The 16,464-nt window shown below is 42.1% G+C and overlaps 1 protein-coding gene across 7 annotated transcripts in view; it reads right to left on the reverse strand.

The window, feature by feature from the left end:
• Window positions 1–1,626: 1,626 nt before the first annotated feature.
• Window positions 1,627–16,464, reverse strand: part of SLC38A9 (solute carrier family 38 member 9) — an 85,955-nt gene continuing 71,117 nt past the window's right edge. For 3 of the 7 annotated variants that reach the window (XM_061618183.1, XM_061618155.1, XM_061618203.1), the window contains 2 exons: window positions 13,119–13,208; window positions 10,689–12,019 (listed from right to left, as the gene is read on the reverse strand). In XM_061618183.1, the coding sequence (XP_061474167.1) occupies window positions 11,854–12,019; window positions 13,119–13,208 (256 nt within the window). In that variant the 3' untranslated portion in view covers window positions 10,689–11,853. Of the gene's footprint in view, window positions 3,784–4,038; window positions 8,030–10,688; window positions 12,020–13,118; window positions 13,209–16,464 lie in introns of those variants that run through there. The other 4 variants (XR_009761478.1, XM_061618160.1, XM_061618170.1 and 1 more) reach the window with 4 other exon arrangements.

Raw genomic sequence — 16,464 nt, forward strand, 5'->3', positions numbered from 1 at the left:
AAAATGCTCCTGGATGTCCAGATTGCAGCTCTGGCCATGAAGGAGGAGTAACTTTTGTATACTGTAAAAGGGAATAATGGCAGTCTGCCTGCCCTTCTACAGAGGCCACCCTGGCTGTTAAATTAAGAGGAATAAGGTCATTTACATGCAGAATATACCCCTAGGACAGAAACAGAAACGGTCTTAATTTCTCTAAAGAGGTCTTATTATGAGATTCTTGTTGTTCCTGGATTTTCAACTGTGTTTGGATCCACTTCTTCTTTACTCTGGGCTTTACAAGGCTGGTATTTATTATTGTTATTTATTATGATGCTGGTTACATATCTGGCACCAGTCACCTCGTTTATAGCCAGTTGCGTTAATAATAAACTGGCACTGAGATCAAGAATGATTGGAACTACTTGTCCTTTTCAAAGCTGCAAATGATTTTTAAAAAACATAAAAGGACAAAGCAGGACATGAAGTAACTTAAATGTTAGGCAGATGTCCCTTATTTCCCTAAGATAGCCTTTATTCTAGAACACCCTTTGTCAACCTAGTGATGTCCAGATGTTTTGGACTACAATTCCCATCTTCCCCAGACAGCATGGGCAGTGACAATGGCTGGAGATGATGGGAGCTATAGTCTTGCCAACATCTGGAGGACATCTGGTTGGTTAAGGCTGACCTAGAACATCATAGTCCCACAAAGTATAATGGGTGTCCTGTATTTCAGACACCACAGCTTCAAAGTATCCCACATTGTGGATATCTTACTCTGGCATGCTATGTGAGCAAGAGGATTGGAGGCAAGGGAGAGACAATACTGGAATGAATCCCTTTTCTTGTTCCAAACCAAAACCACAGCTGGATCACATGTATTGCTTTCAGTCCCATTGTTTTAAGTGAGTATATTTGTCCACATCACTGCGACTGCAATAAATTATCTATTTAGTAATTAAATTTATATCCTGCCCTTCTTCCCAAAAGGAGCGCAGGGTGGCAAACAAGCGATAAACCACTAAAAAATCTTAAAAACATACTCAAAAAACAATTCCAATACAGATGCAGACTGGGATAAGGTCTCTATTTAAAAGACTTGTTGAAAGAGGAAAGTCTTCAGCATGCACCGAAAAGACAACAGAGACGGCAATTATCTAATATTTAAGGGGACTGCACTCCAAATAGTAGGTTCCAAAACTCTTAAGATCCGTTTCCTACGACCGTTGTATGGAGTGGACCTCCTGATAAAATGGTATCTGCAGGAGGTCCTCACCTACAAAGCACAGTAACCAACTTGGGTATACAGTAGGGCCTTACTTTGCAGCGCTCCACTTTGCAGTGTTCCACAGATACAGCGGTCGTCAACTGCAGAAAGGCCCTGCTCCTATGGCGCTTGTTCCACTTTTATGGCATTTTTCGGGCGTCGGGCACCATGTTAGACAGTGTTAGTCAATGTGTTCCACTTTACGGCAGATTTCGCTTTACGGTGGCGGTCCAGAAAGGAACCTGCCGTATGAGCGGGGCCCTACCGTCAGAGCTTGGAAAAGTTACTTTTTTTGAACTACAACTCCCATCAGCCCCAGCCAGTGCCATGCTGCCTGGGGCTGATGGGAGTTGTAGTTCAAAAAAGTAACTTTTCCAAGCTCTGCCTACCATATAATGGGTAAGACAATCTTTCAGGTATCCTGGCCCCAAGTTGTATACGGGCTTTATGCACCTAAACTAGCACCTTGAATTTAGTCAGACACCTAATGAGCAGCTAGTGCAATTATTTCAGTAGTGGGTAACATGTTGGCGATGCCTTCCCCCAATGAGCTGCTGCGCTGCTGCATTTAGTACCAGCTGCAGCTTCCAGACCAACCTCAAGGACAGCCCCACATAGAGCACATTACAGTAATCCAGCCTGAAGGCATGGACAACAATGATCAGCCTATTCCAGTCTAGAAAAGGCCATAGCTATCTTATCAGACAAAGCTGGTAAAAGGCACTCCTAGCCACTGAGGTCATTGGTGATAAAGATGGATCCAGGAACACATTGCTAGCACAGGGCAAATGTGAAACTAAAATGATGCCACTTTGCCTCACCTCCTATTCTATTTTTTAAATTTACTTATTACATTGATGTCCTGTCTTTCCTTGAAGGAGCTCAAGCTGGCATATATGGCTCTCTCCCCATTTTATCCTCACAACAACCTTGTGAAGTAGGTTAGGCTGGGAAGATGTGACTCGCCCAAGATTACCCAGCAAGCTTCAGGAGTGCATGGGATTTGAACTTGGGTCTTCTCACTCTTAACCCAACACTCAACTGTTATAACACACTGGCCATCACTAAGCCTATGAACTAGTTGTCATGTGGCCTTCAATCAACCATCCTGAAAGCATGCTTAATTATTCCATACTCAGAACATTACATAATTTAACTTTATTTTAAATAATTGTCAATAGATTGAATAGCTGTGGTTGGATTATCCAGGCACACTGTTAGTGTACAGATCTTAAAAAACAGATCTTAAGATCTTAGCTACAGTAGCCATACACAGGCTTTAACTCCTCATGAGATCACCATCATGTGATTACTGTCACATGAAGGACAGAACAGGGCTCTGCTTGTTGGGTCCATAACACCATCATGGTCCCCTCTGCATGATCAGGACTCTGAATTCAACATGGAGCCTTCGTGTATACAGGAAGCTCCTTGCTTCAGACCTCCCCCCCCCCAATATGTGGGCAGTGGGGTAGTGGTGACGAGGATGCAATGATGGAGGTGGAGCCAGGAAGCAGAAATACGGCTAGTATCTGCAAGTTAACAAATACTGGAGGACAAAAAACCTACCAATCCAAACATCTGGGAAGCAAAGTTTCTAGATATTCATCTCTTTTGCTTTGTATACTGATGGCAGTAGCAGAAATAATTCATTATTGGAAATTCACTTTGCAATTTCTGAATCTTTTAATGGCAGAAAAGTTCCTGGCACTAAAAGGCTTCACTGTTGTTTGTTTGCCCCATTTAGAATGCTTTCAAAAATTAAAAATAGATAGTATGTTGAAACCAAAGCTGCTTAACCCCAATTTAGGGACATTATAATTGGGAGGCATTAAAAAAATGGATAAGCCAGCTACAGAGAAGGGGAAGAGAAAGTTTAACTATACAAAATACGATTTAACTATACATAATAGAATTTGTTTTATGTGATACTACCTACTCAGCACAGTAGAAGATGACAGGGTTAAAAACCTTTCATTTATTAATTTTCTCACACAAGTTGCAATTCTATTCTAACTTGAGAGTAAGCCACTTTGAACTCAATAAGCCCTACTGAGGAGTGGACATGTTTAAGATTGCATTGCCTCTCATTTACACTTTTTGTATAGGTTGAATGCAAATTCACATCCCTTTATCAAATATAAACAACCTTCTATCCTAGAACAATGAACTCTTCTACCTTGTAATGTGCTTTAGGTTAATTATCTAAACCTGGTCACCTTTCTCCAGGCTAGTTATACACAGGTGTTGTAGGGCATGGCGTTCAAAGTGGCTGCATTGTGAGTCAGGCACTGGCTCCCTGTGCTATTGGGGCTGCTAGATCAAGCAGGGAATTGTAGGCAGTTTAAGCCAAGACAGAAGCCCATGCAATCCAGGTGCTTCCAAATCTTAGGAATCAGCTGATCCCCAAAGGCCAATCCTGTGTTAATACCTTTACAAAAATACAACTCCTTGCTGTATTGCACTCTCTGATGGGGCAATTTGTTGCTCAGGGAGACACCAGTAGCTGCAGACTTTCCATGGGGATCTGGGGAAAACTGCAAAAATAAAAGGGACAGGTTGTTTATGCATCCTTTTAGGGCCTGCAGAATTAAAAAACAGCAATGCTAACTTTCCTCTTTGTTAAAGCAGCTGCTTCAAGGCTTTTCTTGAATGAATGTACAATCTGTTACAAATTCTTATTTGACTGAATTAGGCAGTTGTGCTTATTTGTATGTTTTTTTCTGTTCATAGCCAAGAAAAAAACAGAGATATAAATAAGAAATAACATACAGATAAAAATAAACAGCTCAGTTATTAACTATTAGCACTTTAAAGCTTTCTGACCTAGCAAGAAGCAGATCTCTGCCAAAAAAGCTTCTAATCACCATCATTTTCCTAATTATGCCAAAACACTCACAATGAAAATGTCACATTGACTCGAGAGTCCATTCTTGTTCTGTTTGCTTTCGTAAGGCCAAAGTAACCTGCCTTAGTTAACAGGCATTTGCATCTCATGCAGCTTTCAGTCGTTCTCTGTATGTATATGATTTTCAAAATATTCTTGTTCAGTGCAAGGACCCTACTTCTTTTCCTGTAGGTTTCTGCTAAAAATAAGGGAGTAATTTGGTTCTTTAAAAAGCATCGATCTAAATAACTGATATGACACGTTTGTTGCCAGAAGGCAAGCTGGGACTGGATCCAGTGGAGCTGCCCAAGAAAAAGCAAGTTCAGGAAACGCAAGGAAAAAACAGGCAGAAAATGGGTTTAAGTGAAGGCTAGAATAAGGTAAAGGAAACCAACAATGCAGATTAGAAGATAAACCTGCTACAGCCAAACAACAAATACTGCAGATGTGCTTATGTTCCAAGGCAAGGCACTATACTGGAGAAGCCATACATCTTTAATGACATCTCACTAAGTGATTTCCCTGGAATATAGTACATTCTGCTATAAGCTAAGAACAGAGGCCATAGTTCTGTGGAAGAGTCTCTGCTTGGCATGCAGAAGGTCTCAGGTTCAATCCCCGGCATCTCCCTGGCTGCAAAACCTGGAGAGTGTATAGATAACACTGAGCTAGACGGACCAATGGATTGGTTCAATATAAGACTGCTTCCTTTGTTCCTGGGATCCAGACAGTTTGTGTGTATGAAAACACAGGGACATAGGAAGCTGCCTTATACTGAGTCAGATCATTGGTCCATCTAGTGTTGTCTTCACTGACTGGCAGCAGGTCTTCAGGGTTTGAGGCAGAAGTCTCTGTTGATCCTACCTGGAGATGATGTAGATTGAACCTGGGACCTTCTGAATACAAGGCAGATGTGCAATCACAGAGCTATTGCCTTTGCCTCTGTGTGCTTGTGCGCGCACATGCACATACACATGCACGAGCACAGAGCAGGGCTTTTATGTTTTCCCATTATGTTAATTTTGGGGAGGAGGTCTGCCCCTCTGTGGTAGAACACATGCTTTGCATGCAGAAGGCCCCAGGCTTAATCTCCAGCAATGGGCGCCCACAAGAGGAGGAAGGAATCGTGAGCAGTTGCCCCTGTGGATGACTCTCCAGATCCGCTTTCATTTTTAAAAAGAGGCTCTAGCACTTGCAGAACCTGAGATATAAGGCAAAGCATGCAGGCACCATTCTCCTCATTTTTTTCAGTGAGAAAGCAGCCTGCTCCTGCCTTTCAGGGTCCTTGGCAAATGAATGAAGCTATAGCAATGACCGACAATTAGGAAAGCAAAGCTAGTCAATTAGCAAAGAGAAGCTAGAATGAAATAATCATTGCTAGATTTCTAGAGGAGAAACTTCTCTGTTTGTTTTGTTTATGCTGGTCTTCCCTGGTGGAAAAATGATGCCCCCCCACCCCCCAAAAAAACAATGAAGGAATCCAGGATTTTATTGTGGCTGTGACCGAGCAGTAATGCAAAACTAAAACCCAAAACAAAAGGTAGCAGCAAATCTTTCTAACTCAGGACTTATTACATAAAAACGTGATTTCCTCACTGAGTTTGAAAGCATATTAAAAATTACTTTGCTAATGCAGATGAAGTCTATCATTATTATACCCATATAATAAGGAGCAGGACTGTGCCTGAGAAAGTTATGCCAGCCCTGCAAAGTAGCCCAGTGTTGTTATAACCATTTTGCTGGGGGAGGGGAGAGGAGTGTATGACAACCCTGAAGTGTAGTCCAGTGTACATATCTTGGCGCGCTGGGTTTTTCTTTTTTGGGTGGGATGCAGTGAAGATGGGGCTGTGAAGTTGATTATAGCAGCAGTGCAGTCAATTAAGGATTGGAGGGGGTGAAGGAAGCCAGGGAGAGTTGAGGGTTTCAGTGGTGAGTGGAAAGATGTCTGAATGCCAGGTCTATCTACAGATGGACAGCAGATCTATCCATTGAGAAAGTAGAGGGGCAGATCTGGAATTCAAATTCAGGCCAGGTCTATGCAGGCTTCGCAATAATTCATTCCCTGGATCTAACAGAAATGGCAGATCTGTTCTCCGATGCTAGTTATGTTTATTTTTCTTTCCCCCCACCCCAAATTCTTGCAGATGCTCATGTTCCAGGTATCTGGACTGCCAACTGAAAATCTGCTTGGAGATGCCAGGGATTGAATTTAGGATCTTCTCCATGCAAAGCATGTGCTTTTGTCATTGAATCATGGCCTTTCTCCATGGGCGGACTCGAGAAATCTCAGCAACCTTGAGTGTTCAAATCATTAAGTACAGAAACGGAATACATTTATCCTGCATTGCATCTTGCACCAGACCATCAAAATACGTGCGCTCTGATAAAAGATGATCCAATCACTAATTATTGTTGTGGATACAATCCAGTTCTTCATTGTTCATTGCATCTCTTAAATCTGCCTCCCAATCCCATCCTCTTTAGTTTGCTTTTATTTAAAGGTCATCTTTCTTGCTGGCTTCTACATGTAGGCACATATAACTACAAGGGGTTCCACCAGAAGGCAATTATAGGCATGGAGTGCTCTGTCTTCTAATTTCTCCCTGTGCCCATCAAAAAAATGTTTATTCACTATATGCAGCCATAGATAATAAGTATATGTTCTGTATTATAGCTTAAATGTACACATTTAATTCCTCATTCTCACAGATTTATTATTCTCACCAAGCACAGAAACTAAGAAGGAGTTGTGTATGTGGAGACTAGGAAAATGGTGTATCACCCTTGCAAAGAACAGAGCTATTTTTCTCTGTATTTCAGCACACATATTTGTTCATTATATACAGCCTCCAAACACCATGCTGCCATCAGCCTGGTATTGTGTTAAAATGAACAGAAGGGGCTCCAGCTCCAGGCTCATTGCTCTAGCTCCAATGTACCTCAGGGCTTTCCAACCTTGGGTGCAAACTTTCTTATGATAATATATATGTGCGTACACATGCAGAATAAGTAGTAAGTGATGTTATGTTTCAGTTTATATTCAATGGCCTCCCACTTACAGGATCCATATACAGTATTTGGCTGTCAAGTTTTCAGGAAACACTAATCACTGGAAAAAGCAAAGAAGGGTACAAAAGAGACAGAAGCTTGGTGGCACCTCCTAAAGAAAATAGGCAGTAGATACACATTCTTATAGTCCCAAAGCATAACTGGTCTGGTTAACTCACTCAGTAAAATTAAACAAGACTGCTCCAAACATTTGGCTCCATCACAAAGAAACTGCAGCAAAAGGACTGTCTCAAAAAGCACAAGATTTCTTTTGCTCAGTTCGCTTGCATCTAAACTCTAGAGGTTGCTGCTTAATTACTTGCAAGAAATGCCCTTCCTGGTACTTATAATCTGGCAATGGAGCAATAATTAGTTTTTGGTGGGAGACAGAGGCAAGGTTTGAGGGCATTTTTCTTTCCTCCTAAAGTAGGTCCTCCAGATGTTGCTGAATTACATCTCCCATCAGTCCCAGAAAGCATGGTCAATAACCAGGGATGATGGGATTTGTAGTTCAGCAATATATGGAAGGCCAAAGGTCCCCCACACCTGCCCTAAAGTGACTCAGAGTAGCCACAAACGTAAATGAAAAGAGCATGCTCCAAAATTTGATAACTTTTAATGATGGTTTGCCCCAACTATGTTGAGACTTCAGTACAGTTCTCAGAGACAAGGCCTCACTATTACCTTTTGTAATGTAGCAAATAAAGTTTCTCAAAGTGGATGTACATAAAATGGGTTCCAACAACTGCAAAGGATAAATGACCACCCAGATATGCTTACCTTTTGCATGTACGTATGTAACAAGATATAGATTATCCATTTTTCATTCCACGTGACAAAAATCTAAGCTATATTGTGCACAGAAAATGAAGGTAGTTTTAATACCTTAAAATAGCACCAGTTTTTTTATTGCCTCTTTCTTTACAGTTTCTCACATTCTTGTTTCATGTCAAGCTACTTTTCCAGAATGAACCACCAAAGCACCATATGCCAATAGCACTAGACAATCTGTCTCCATTTGCTGGCACTGCATGAGAATACTGGATTAGTGCAGTGATTACACAAGACTGTGATCAGTATTGCTAATTTGCACCTAACTTCAGTTCAAAGGCTCCTTGAGGACCGGAGAAGAAACAAGCCACTCTGTAAAATCCCAGGTTGCAGCAGTTGTCTCCTGAACATAGCACAGCTGATCATGCTAGCAGAAAGGTGGCATTTGGACAGGCAGATTGCATGCAACGTAAGACCACTGCTATATACACAGCAGCAGTGGCAGCAAGAATAAGTGAAGATTGGCCATTAAAATAATTCATAGCCTTCTGTCACTGTGATGTCCATCTGTGTATACATTAGTTCTTATATGATTAAACTGAGAATGCATAGATAGGGAGTAAAGTGGTGACAAGAACTGTTTCGCAACCTGGGGGATTTCCTGATTGAGAAATCCTGCAGAAAGGAACTCATCATGGATGTACAGGAATGCTATCATGTCACAACAAGCATGGGACTTTCAAAGTCCCTCAAAGTCTTTCAAAGTCTCTCTCTTAGGAAAAATATAATAACATTTATTTTTAATCTAGAAGACAGGCATGCAGATCCTGAAACGCAATACCAGTGCAGAGCTGTTAAAACCAACAAGGGCTTTGCCAGCAGAGACCATTAAACACAGGACTGTGTGAAAGAGGGTTCTAGGATACTAAGCTTAAGTACAGCCACCTCTTGTTACTTTGGGTTTACTTTAATCACTTGCTCCAATTAGAGTATAAAATCATCATAAGAGCCCTGCCGGATCAGAACAAGCATCTAGTTCAGTGTCCTGTTTCCCACAGTGGCCAACCAGATGCCTCATAGAAGCCCACAAGCGGGACATGAGTGCATCAGCAGTCTCCTGCTCTTATCCTCCAGCAGCAGGTAATGAATCTGAACCTGGAGGATGCACGTAGCCATCGTGACAAATAGCCATGACCCTCCCATCCCCCATTAAATTTGTTTATGTCCTCTTTTAAAGCAATCTATGTTAGTGGTCATCATCACCATATCTTCTTGGCTGTGAAGATTACATCAGCTGCCAGCTGCTTTGCAGCATGGTAGAGGGAGTGAGAGAGACTGCAGGATCCTTTCCAATAGGCTGCCTGTCCCAATTGCCCCTCCTTTCACAATCCATCAACATCCAGTCACTCTGTTTAGAGGGGGAAAGCAACCCTGTTTGGGAAGCAATTCACCCTGTCATCAGATCAGCTGGCATCAAGCTGGGAATTGGGGGGGGGACCCTGATGGGCTTGGTGGAGAATGACCCTCTTAGTCTATCCTTACTTTAGTTCCCTAAGCTACGTATGAGGAGAGAGAGCAGGGGCAATGATTCCTGCTGGGATGCCTATTTGGCAACATAGAGGTGGTGGTGGGTTGCTCACATGGCTTGCCAGAGGGTGGACTACAAGGGGTGATTGGCAGAGCTTGGAAAAGTTACTTTTTTGGACTACAACTCCCATCAGCCCTAGGCAACATGGCCACTGGATTAGGCTGATGGGAGCTGTAGTTCAAAAAAGTAACTTTTCCAAGCTCTGGTGATTGGCCTATGTAGGAGCCAGGCGACTGGCCCATGAAGCACACTTGCTGATTGGTTCAGATATGGCAGGGGCCCTCCTTCCCTTCCTAGTATGGGATTGTTCCCTAGATTCAAAAACCGGGGCTCTCCAGCATGTCAAATGTGAGCTATGCCACCAAAGCAGGGCTCTCCTTGCAGCCCTGTGTTCCTGGAACCCAGGATTGGGTGCTGGGGCTAGGGGATGTTGTGGGCCATCACCCTATTAAGTCTGCGACTGCCAGCTGCTGCTGCTGCTGCTGTAACCAGAGCTGCGCTGCGGTGGCTGTGGTGTGGGTTTGCAGCCCAGCAGCTCCCTCTCTTCTGCCTCTGACATGACATTTGCTTTCTTTTTTTCTTTCCAGACAGGCAAGAGGTCAATAGGGACACGCTGTCCCCTGAGGGGGCTCAAAAGTCTTGTCTCCTGTTTCCCACCCCCATACCTTAGGCAGCGAGCCACTAGGGCTGCTGGTGTAGGGAGCTCTCTAATGTTAACTTGAGTGTTGTGATGCAGAGGTGGGGGGGGGTGCTGGTGGCATGCCCTGATGACTGAGAATTCCATTGGCTGCCTGCAAGCATAGGCAGCACGCAAGTACTGCTAGAGGCTATGGTGATGCTTCCAGGGTTGCTGGAAGTGTGCCTCTTATTTTCCACTGTTTTCATACATTTTACTCCCATCTGCAGGGGCTGAGTACATTTAGGATTCGGTAGCCATTCCACCAGCAACTCAGCCTATGGCAAGTATAGGATTGCCCAGTACTGGCTTAAAAAGTCAAACCAGTTTTTGGCTGGAAATTTCTGAAGAACATTGTGGCCAAACACTGGTGCACACACATGCATAACCTTCTCTCCCCCACCCCCCGCAAATAACGTTCTGGTTCAAAAGGCTCAGTTTCCCCCAAATTTGCCTTCAAGTGCACGTCATAGAGTTTTACAGATAATTTTTTTATTTCTCAATTAGGGAGGGTAAAACACGTTTCCCCTGCCCCAGGACCAAAAAAGAGTTCTTATGTTTATACAACTGTTGTACAACAGTCCATGTTCAAGCACAAAGTCCTTCTAAAAGGCAACAGAACAAAGATACAGCTTTTTAAAAAGTTATGTTCTGGAATTTGATCTGTGCTACATTTCACCTGTATGAACTGCCTTCAAGTCAATTCCGACTTATGGCAACCCTACGAATAGGGTTTTCATGGTAAGAGGCATTCAGAAGGGGTTTACCATTACCTCCCTCTGTGGCTGAGAGGCAGTGATTGGCCCAAGGTCACCCAGTGAGCGTCATGGCTGTGTGGGATTCAAATCCTGCTCTCCCAGGTTGCAGTCCAGCACCTTTAACTACTACACCCAGAGCCGGTGTCAGGCTATTTTGCACCCTAGGCAAAGCTAACTACTTGCACCCCCCCAAAAAAATTGCTAACTTCAATTTTCAAAAACAGATGTCTTGTAGAAAAAATGAAAAGCACAAAACTTGAAACTGCTAAATTTATTTTAGTTGCATTTTTTCCAAGGGTTAAAAAAAACTAATCTGTATAAAACTATGCCCCTCAAAGGTCAGTACTGCGCCCCTCTGAGGTCTGCGTCCTAGGCAGCTGCCTAGTTGGCCTAATGATAGCACCGGCCCTGACTACACCACACCTGTAAAATGTCTCAAACCACTTGTATAACACTATTTGAACATAACATAACACCCTTGTGTAAAATAGGGTGTAGAATGTTAAGATCGGTAGAGTCCTTTAATTCTCTTATGCTGCAAGAAAAGTATTGCAGTCTACAACCAACCCTTTCTATATATAAAGTTCCTTAGATGGCTTTTTCCATTTGAAAAAATATGCATTTCTCTTAATCTTAATTAGTTACAAATGCACTTCTACTTGACATTGCATCAGAAATTCACTGGGCCTGTTCAATTTGCTATGCTGTACTATGTTCCAAAGGGCACCATCCATTTCTTGAAGAGTTTTTTTTTTTTTTTTTTAAAGTACAGCTTTTCTTTGGAAAAAGCAAACACCCATAGGTACGCCATCTACAGCTTATACAAGGTAACTTTTTGCATCTCTTTAAAAAGAAAAAACTTGAGCTCAAGATTTATATTCACATTAGGAACTGTGCAATTAAGTTAGCCACTCCCAGAAGGATTATCATAACATGAACAACTAGCGCCAACCATGTCAGCCGATTCTCCCGATGCAAAGAGATCATGTAGATGAGTGATGGATACACAAATACAAAAGCTAGGCCGCAAGTTGCTCCAGAATACCTGATTGGGAGAAAAAAACAAAGATTTCATCTTAACCCTTTTACAGAGCAATCCTTTTCATGTCTACCCAGAAGTCCCACTGGGTTTACTGGGGCTCATTCCCAGGAAAGTGGGTGTAGGATTTCTGACTTAGAAATTTTATCGTAGAACAAAACCAGCCATCAAACCCACAAAAACAAAAGAAGTAGTTGAAGTCTGGCTCAATAGTAAATTGCTGCTATGGCCAGAACAATATACTGATCCTTTCTGTTTCATCTTATCAGTTGCCCCTTTCTACTCTTATGGCAGGGGTGAGGAAACTTTTTTTAGCCAGAGGGCCACATTCCCTTCTGGAAAATCATCTGAGGGCCAGAAGCCAATGGCGGGTGGGGCTAGAGACAAAAGTGGGTGGAATCAAATTGGTAGGTGTCCAAGGAGCTTTTTAAGCTAAGGACTTGCATTTGCCCAGCAGCATTTGGACTTTGATCAGCAGATTTTCTCCATGTGCCATGTCACAGCCTGTTTTGGAGCACTCCTCAGTTTCCAAAGTGGTTTGCTGTGTGGCATGAGGAGCTGATGTTTGAGGAACAGAAGCCCCAAACTCCTTTTTGGCAGACAGAAATTCATAGCACAGTTTCTTGGATCGTGGCCATGGTCTGTACAAGCCCTTAGAGGAGCTCTACTGCATCAAATGGTGTTTGCATAGAGTTATATAGTTCAAGATTGGCAGCCCTTTTCCAATGGAGTTTGTGGAGTATATGCCACACTGTTTCTGAAAGCTCCTGAAAGGGAAAAGCTCTTTGCAAGTAAAAACTTAGTTCCACAGGGGGTGCCCCCCCGTCAATGTGTTAGTCATTTCATGCCAGCGAGCATTAAGAAATGGCACTCCCCACCAACAGACTGAAATGGTACAGTCCACTCTACTACTTAATGATTCTGCCATCTCATTCTATTGCATGTGCAGACAAGACATAAGAATCATTTATTTTCTTTGTCTACCCTGACCAAATACCAACTTTGGCTGCAACTTTTACAGGCTTAACATAAGCATTTTAGGCAACTGACTATATGTGCCTTCAGTAAGCCATTTCAATGGTGTAATAACAAAATGCAAGAGTACCTTATGATGCACCCTATGTTAGGGTAGAATATGGCCACTGCAACTCCAACTCCTACTATCGCTATATTCAAAACCAGCACATGGAAGAAACTGTAAGAGAAGAGAAAAATCAAGTCATCTACATTGTGTGTTGCTGCAAGAACAACATTCTTTATTAGCTTCTGTAAGCTCATGAAAATCTTTCCATTTTTATGACTCATCTGCTAAAGGTAATTAATTTTACTTGCAACAAGCCTGACATCTACTGAACCCACCGTGCCAGATCCTAAAAAGTTCTCCTTAATGTTTGGACTCTCAGCTAATTCTCAAATGGAGTATGTACGATTTAGCAATTCTTCTGAAAACAATGTAGCTTGTGGACTATGCTGCAGTCCAATTTTTTTTTTTTTTTTGGCACGCTTAAGATGAAAAAAAGAAAGCAGAACACAACAACAACCTCCCCAACTACTTAAAAACCAAAGAGTTACACACTCTAGAACAGAATTCCCACATGAAAAGTTGTGCTTTCGATCCAGGAAATGATTTGAGCTGCTCAAGCAGACTAACGAGTACCAGAGAAAGAATCTTCAGAAGAGTGGAAAGCATTACACTAAATACATATACACAAAGCAAATCTTAAGCATTTTGATAGATTAAACAAATGTTTAGGTTTGCAGGGCTCACGGCTAGGAACAATTTTAATTAAACTAAAACTTTGGAGGTATAAATGCAAAGGTTATTGTACTCCTCTGAATTTTCTAACTACAAAAATAAACTTTTTGGAGAATTTTCACATTCTGATCAAGGTCAATCTCTTAAGGCAAACAAAGTATTTACCTTGTTTAAAATACTGATTAAGAAACTTCTGGAGAACCATGAAGGACACATGCTTAGAAACTGTAGGTCTTGATATTTAAAAAGAAGGAAGAAAATGTACATAGGAAAAACTTCTCTCAGGTTCTGTTGTAAATATCAGAACAAAAAAAGCACATCCTTTCCTCACATAGAGTTCAATTCACTTTTTTGGATTAATGCAATGTATTAAGACCTATAAAGACTTAATTCTCTCCCCCACTCTCCTCTTCAAATACAAAGGTAGTTTTTGGTTTTATGTCTAGTCTCACACTGGCAGAAACACACAATTTAATGGCTAAAAATCAGACCAATGAACCGTGTTGCTTTGAGGCCCACATTCAACTTCATTTTTATTTATGATCTAGGACAGCCTTTCCCAACCAGTGTGCCTCCAGATGTTGTTGGACCACAACTCCCATCAGCCTCAGCCAGCATAGCCAATGGTCAGGGAAGATGGGAGTTGTGGTCCAACAACAACTGGAGGCACACTGGTTGGGAAAGGCTGATCTAGGAGATGAGACACAACTGGTTGGAATGGAATTAAGGAAATTAGTGAAATAAAGAAATCCACCAATGCTTGGTCAAAGTGAATAGATCCAAGCCGTAAATATGATGAATAGTAAATAAGTTGCAGTAACTGTACTAAAACAAACACATAGCAAGGTCAGAAAATATATAAATGATGCGACTGTTACACCAAAAGAATTAGAGGTTGTCAAATACTGAAACTGTCAGTTGGGGATGGGCAGAAACATTTTTCAATTAAAGAAAAGAACTTTTTAAAAAAATTAGATATAGTCAATTGCAGCAGTCAGTCAAGATTTTGACAGTATGCCTACTGAGAAAATGGTGAGAAACAGCAATCAACAATAAGGATTAGGAAAAATCTGCAGAAGCGGATCCTGAAACTTGCAAGTCTTGACGGACTTTTCTATATTATTAGCAAAAACAGCTCCCCCCAACTGCAGGGGATAGCAATACCAGATCTTCCGTGCCGTTATTATTTTTTTAGTGAAAACACCTTCTCATCACACAACCAGGGCTACAGAAACCAAACAAGCCTCCTAGTGCTATGGTACCAAAACTGACTTAGCCAAAACAGGCACTTGAGAATATCAGATATATGTGGAAACTAAGTCTCCGTAGAGCTGAAGATGAAGTCCAAGGCAATGCTGCATGCAACAATATTAGCATTGTTGTCTTCAGTTTTGTATACATAGGATGACCAATTTCACTTTACATCTGTATACCAGGGGAAGCACATGGGTGCTATAGTATTAAAACCAAGCATTCATAAACTGAGTCAGTCCGGGTGGGAAGGGGAGCTACTGTGTGTCATCAACCCTGAAGTCACATCATAAATACTATTCAGCTGGAGCCCATGACACTCACACAATCACATGTTATACAATGCTTACAAACCCCAATGATAAGCTAGGACCAGAGAAGAATAACATTTCCCCAGAATATTCTAGTTTTGAATGCTGGGAAAGTATTATATCCCTTACGCAGAAGCAATTTCCTAAGGGAAGACATCTGGATCATGGGCAATGAATATGCACACCTACGTGCAAAATAAAAGATTGTGTAAAAAAAAAGCTTCAGGAAAGGCCTAGGAAATATCATACTCTGAAAAGATGGTTGACTGTTAAACCACTCTGAAAATTATACTCTGTGAGGGGAACAGGGCTGAATGGCTGGTGGGGTGTGGGGTGATTTGCTTGGAAGACAGAATGTTAAGGTTTGAGGAGAGGGGAAATCTACTGGAGGGCAAAGGAGCCATTGGGATTTATCAGTTAAAGCAGTTAGTGGGTCTGGGACAAGGGAGGAGGGTGTTCATAGGTTAGGCATAGATCTAAGAGATGAGACCTACCAAGCAACTTCACTGCATAACTAGTATGCAAGACTACAAATGAAATATATAAAAAGACGGTCAAGGCTTTTTAAAAGCAAGTGTTACTCTTACAGCCTTTCCCAACCTTTGGGTCCCTGGATGTTGCTGGACTACAACCCCCATCAGCCCCAACCAGCAAGGCCAATGGTTAGGAATTATGGGAACTATAGTCCAGCAACATCTAGGAACCCAAAGGTTGGGAAAGGCTGTGAGTCTAGCACACCAGCGAATGAAGTTTTGAAACATGCCCTTCTCCACTAGCTGATGAACACTAGTGCTACTATCTTTTCCTCTTCCACCTCTCCTCCTGCTGTGGAATGAACTGCCCTGCAGCCAGTTGCCCATGACAGAAGGAGACTGTGATGCTTTCATCTCAGGTGCTAAGCTGTGGGGCACTTACTTTCCCTGCTCACTATATCTTCTCTTCCTGCTACTGGGAGAGAATGCACGTCCTCTCCTTCTGCTGGGAGAAACTGAAACAGGTGCAACATTCTCCTGGCTGGGAGAGTTGAACTGTTTGGCAAGAGGAGGCAGAAACAGGGCCAGTGCCTAGCAGGGAAGAGCATATGCCAGTGTTCTATTCACAGGTACATTATACACACAAATGCATTTTTAAAA

Source organism: Rhineura floridana, chromosome 1 (assembly GCF_030035675.1).
Source record: "Rhineura floridana isolate rRhiFlo1 chromosome 1, rRhiFlo1.hap2, whole genome shotgun sequence".
In the NCBI taxonomy this organism is placed as follows: Eukaryota; Metazoa; Chordata; class Lepidosauria; order Squamata; family Rhineuridae; genus Rhineura; species Rhineura floridana.